The following is a 4995-nucleotide window of genomic DNA, read 5'->3' as shown; positions in this document are numbered from 1 at the left end:
TCCGGGTCATTAAATGAGCGGAATATTTTCACGTCATCGGCATACATTAACAAATTAGAATTTTTAACAGTCGTGGGTAAATCGTTTATGAAGAGTGTGAAAAGAATTGGGCCAAGGTGGCTTCCCTGTGGAACACCAGAGGAAACGGATATACTTTTCGATACAGCGGAGTTAAATTTCACCTCTTGAGTTCTTCTAGACAAATATGATTTCAGCCAATGCAGTAAATGTGACCTGAAGCCCATTTTATCCAATTTTATGAGCAATAGAGTATGATTAACTTTATCGAAAGCTTTAGTAAAATCGGTGTATATAACATCAGTCTGTAATCTAGATCTAAACCCATCATTAACAATAGTGGTCAATTCTAATATATATTAGAGAGTTCTTAATCACTGTCTTGGCTACAATTCTTGTATTTTTTGGATTTATTGTATTGGATCAAAAAACTCAATGGTTTGGTCGTTATATGCTAAAATGTCCAAAAAACGTGTATAAAAACTTAATGTCAAAATCGGGAGGCTCGATTTTCACGGTAGACTTATGGTCTAGTGGACTTTTTTGCTCAGTTTAATCCCAGGAATCAGAAGCGGGAAGGGCTCATTAAGGTTTTCAAATCGCCCCGGCCTAGTAGTTATATTATGAAATCTGTGAAAAAATTGCATTTAATTTTTTGTACAAAGAATGGCCTCCAAAGTTAACTTTTTCATAGACAAAAACTACCTCTTTTCGAAAGCGATGCAAAAGACTCCCTGGCAGGGTGTCACTTTTTGGTTAATAAAATCTTCAATTTAACCCATTTTTTGCTTTTCTAATAAAAAAAAAAAATATTTCTTATATTTCTACGGGGAGCCACCGTGGTGCAATGGTATGCACACCCGCCTTGCAAAATAAAGGTCGTGGGTTCGATTCCCCGGTCAGTCAACATCAAAACATTTTTCAACGGTGGCAAAATACCCCTCAGTAATGTTGGCGACATTTCCTGAGTATTTCAGCCTTGTAAAACTTCTCTACAAATGGTGTCTTAGACACGCCGTTCGGACTCGGCGTGACATTAGGTCCCATATCATTGAGCTAATATGAATCGGGCTGCACTCATTGATATGAGAGAAGTCTCCCTTGTCCCATCTGGGATGTTTGTGGAACAATTATTATTATTAATATTTCTACGAGTAATGTTTGTTCACGGCTGAAGTTCGAAATATTTTTTTTAACAAATATTGGAATATAACAAACATTGGCGCCCAACCTTAAGTTTTGTGTCCCTTAAACAAACCCCATTAGAGCGAAGTAGGAGCCTAAGGTTTAGACTTCACTTTTTGATTTACAAAACCCTCAAACCTGATTTCATTTCCTTTCCAAAACCCATTATACCACTCCCCGCTCGGCATTACAATGGAGTATACATCTCTTCACACGAATGGTAATCATTTCGAGCATTAGATTTTGTTTTCAGTTTTCCAAAGTGGGAAAAAACTAATACCAATATGAACACCATCCCATAGAAGAGTAAACCAAAAGCAACAACAACAACAAAAACGAACTCCACTGCATTTGTTGACAAAACAATTGTGATTTGTGGTGATAAGAGGAAAAAAGTGCAATCATATCGAACGAAGCGTGCATGAATAATTCCCAAAATAGATAAAAAATTCACAGAAAACTATTGTCGATTATAAAAGCCACGGCACATACCTGGGAAAACTTCAGTTGTGCGAAATTAGAAAATTGTGCAAAACGGCGGTTAATGTGTAATTAGAAATTTTATTTTGTATTTTAAATATTTTGTTGCGAAAATGAAATTGTCAGCGGTTCTTTTGGGGCTGGCATTGGTGTTTGGTTCCACACTGGCCAAAGATTGGTGGGAGAATGGCAACTTTTATCAAATCTATCCAAGATCGTTTCGGGACAGTGATGGTGATGGCATTGGGGATTTGAATGGTAAGAAGAGGTGACAAAAAGGTGCTGAAAAACGTATAAATGTTTGTTTTTGGTTTAAGGTGTCACGGAAAAGCTGCAGTACCTCAAAGATTTGGGCTTTACAGCCACCTGGCTTTCACCCATTTTCAAATCACCCATGGCTGATTTTGGTTATGACATCTCGGATTTCTATCAAGTCCATCCCGAATATGGTACCATGGAAGATTTTGAAAACATGATTAAGAAAGCCAAAGAAGTGGGTATTAAAATTATCCTGGATTTTGTTCCGAATCACTCAAGTGATGAAAATGAATGGTTTAAAAAATCTGAAGAAAATGATCCCGAGTATCGTGATTTCTATATATGGCATAATGGCAAGGTAAATGCCACAACGGGAGAACGTGAACCGCCCAGCAATTGGATGAGTGTATTTCGTTATAGTGCCTGGCAATGGAGTGAGAAGAGACAACAATATTATCTCCATCAATTTGCCATAAAGCAGCCTGATTTGAATTATCGCAACCCCAAGGTGGTGGAGGAAATGAAAAATGTTTTGCGTTTTTGGTTGGCCAAGGGTGTGGCTGGTTTCCGTATTGATGCGGTGCCATATTTGTTTGAGGTAGACCTGGATCAAGACAACAATTATCCTGATGAGGAATTGGCTGATAATGTCAATGAGTGTCCCGATCCCATGGATAATTGCCATTACAAACATTTGTATACGCAAGATCAACCGGAAACTTTTGACATGGCCTATCAATGGCGTGCTGTGGTTGATGAATTCAAAAAGGAACATGGTGGTGATACGAGGATTCTGCTCACCGAAGCCTATACCAGCTTTGAGAATATTATACGTTTTTATGGGGATGGTAAAAGGAATGGTTCTCACGTCCCTTTCAACTTTGATTTTTTGTCTAGTGTTTCAAATTCGTCCACTGCGGGAAATATGGTAAGTCACATTAAGAAATGGATGGATGCCATGCCGAAGGATGTCAGAGCCAATTGGGTTTTGGGTAATCATGACAATAAACGTGTGGCCTCCAGATTGGGTGTAAATAGAGCTGATTTGTTTAATATTTTGCTGCAAACTTTGCCCGGTAATGCTGTAACATATAATGTAAGTGGGGAGCAGAGTTATTGGGTTGGAATATTGAAGGATAATTGTTTTGTGTTTCTTTAGGGTGAAGAATTGGCCATGACTGATGTGTTTATTAGCTGGGAAGATTCTGTGGATCCCCAGGCCTGTAATGGTAATCCCCAAACTTACTATGGTCTATCCAGAGATCCAGCACGTACTCCCTATCAGTGGGATGCCTCAAATATGGCAGGTAAGCATAATTATGAACTTTGTATTACATTTTTCCACACAATTGCGCCCAATATTAATTCTCTACGTGAATTACGTACATATCTATATTAGGCCATTTTCCTTGCGGCAATTGTCAGTTTAATGTAGAGAGAGGTGAGGCATATGGGAACGCTTTGCCTCCCAACACCCTCTCTCGCCCACAAATTGGCAATTGCCGCAAGGAAAACTGTCTAATGTAGATATGGACTATGTGCCTAACGTTGGGCGCCACTTTCTGGTTCGAAATATCCCCTTAGGAAAAATATGTTCCTACCAGGAATAGGCAGAGTTGTCTCATATAAACAAGCGCTGCGCAAATAAATTTTTTGTTCAAAGATACTTGACCTCCGAACTACCTCGACACAACTTGTAGAGAATTTTTACTCAGATCATATATGTAAATATTACACTGAAGGATTGACTTCCATTGACTATATATTGCACTCAAAATATATTTAAATCGAAAATATCTTTCAGAATTGTATCTGAGAAAAATGGCGCCCAACGTTTTTTGTACATAAAAACTACCTCCATTAGAATGTAACCGGCAACAAACTTTGGATTCCATATTTTGCTACATGTTCATAAGATTATCTGCTTTAAAGGAGTGAAAAATCTCTCCCTATAAAAAGTGATTTACGTTGGGCGCCACTTTTTGGTATCTAAACCCATCAAATTTTTCCCCTTTTCCCAATAATTCCACCATTTCTTTCTTTCCCAGGTTTCACCACCGGTGATCACACTTGGCTACCCGTCTCCGACACCTATGTCACCGTCAATGCCTTGGCTCAACTGCGTGCTCCCCAATCTCATTTGCAAGTCTTTAAGAAATTAACAAAGCTGCGCAAAGAACCTTCCTTCCAAGATGGAGATCTGAATATTGAAGCCATTGGTGATGACATTATCATTTATTCACGCGAAAAGAAGGGAAGTGATTTATATGTAGTTGTTTTGAATCTGGGTAAGACAGATCAAACAATTGATATTAATCAATATTTCCAAATGGGTTCAAAGGCTGAAATTATTACCACCTCAATACAATCATCAAATATTGATGGGTAAGTACCGAAATGTACTCAGAAGGAGAATATATGGTTGTGGAGATAAAAATGTTTTTTTTTTTTTTTTTTTTTTCCACAGGCAAGTCATCAATCCGAGTCAATTTAAAGCTGAAGCTGGCGTGGGAACCGTTTTAGTGAAAGTCTGAAGAAGTTATGAAGCTATTACAATTTTAGTCAAATAATTTTCAAAATATTTTTAAAAACAATAAAAAATTATATATTCGATTTTAAAATATTTGCTATTTTTTTGTTGGTCGGGGGTTAGCTCAGAAAAATTCTTAAAAAAAATCAATTTTTATTAGTAAGAGGATAGCTTAGAAAAATTCATTACAAAATCAGCCTTCATTGGACAGGGATTAAGGCAGAATAATCCAATAAAACAATTCTTGAAAAAATCACCTTTTATTGGTCAGAGGTTGCCTCAGAGAAAATCTTTAAAAAACTAACTTTTATTGGTCAGAGGTTAGCTTAGAAAAATTCTTTAAAAAGTAAACATTTATTGGTCAGAGGTTAGCTCAGAAAAATTGGTTACAAAATTAGCCTTCACTGGGCAGAGATTAAGCCAGAATAATCCATTAAAAATTACCTTTAACTGGTCAGAGGTTAGCTTAGAAAAATTCATGCAAAAATCAGATTTTATTGGCCCGAGGTTGCCTCAGAAAAACT

The 4995-nt window shown here is 37.3% G+C and overlaps 1 protein-coding gene across 1 annotated transcript; it reads left to right on the top strand.

Moving 5' to 3' along the window:
- The first annotated feature begins 1246 nt into the window (after nt 1-1246).
- LOC141387370 (maltase A1-like) lies at nt 1247-4562 on the top strand. Its single transcript, XM_073956970.1, has 5 exons — nt 1247-1941; nt 2001-3037; nt 3101-3248; nt 3990-4326; nt 4409-4562. The coding sequence occupies exons 1-5, from the start codon at nt 1797-1799 to the stop codon at nt 4473-4475; spliced, it is 1734 nt and encodes a 577-aa protein (XP_073813071.1). The 5' UTR covers nt 1247-1796; the 3' UTR covers nt 4476-4562.
- The last annotated feature ends 433 nt before the right edge of the window (nt 4563-4995 follow it).

The sequence above is a fragment of the Musca autumnalis genome, unplaced genomic scaffold (assembly GCF_047663935.1).
Source record: "Musca autumnalis isolate F117 unplaced genomic scaffold, ASM4766393v1 scaffold_5, whole genome shotgun sequence".
NCBI lineage: Eukaryota > Metazoa > Arthropoda > Insecta > Diptera > Muscidae > Musca > Musca autumnalis.
Note: the sequence above shows the minus strand (reverse complement) of the source record. Positions and strands in the feature narration are given on the sequence as shown.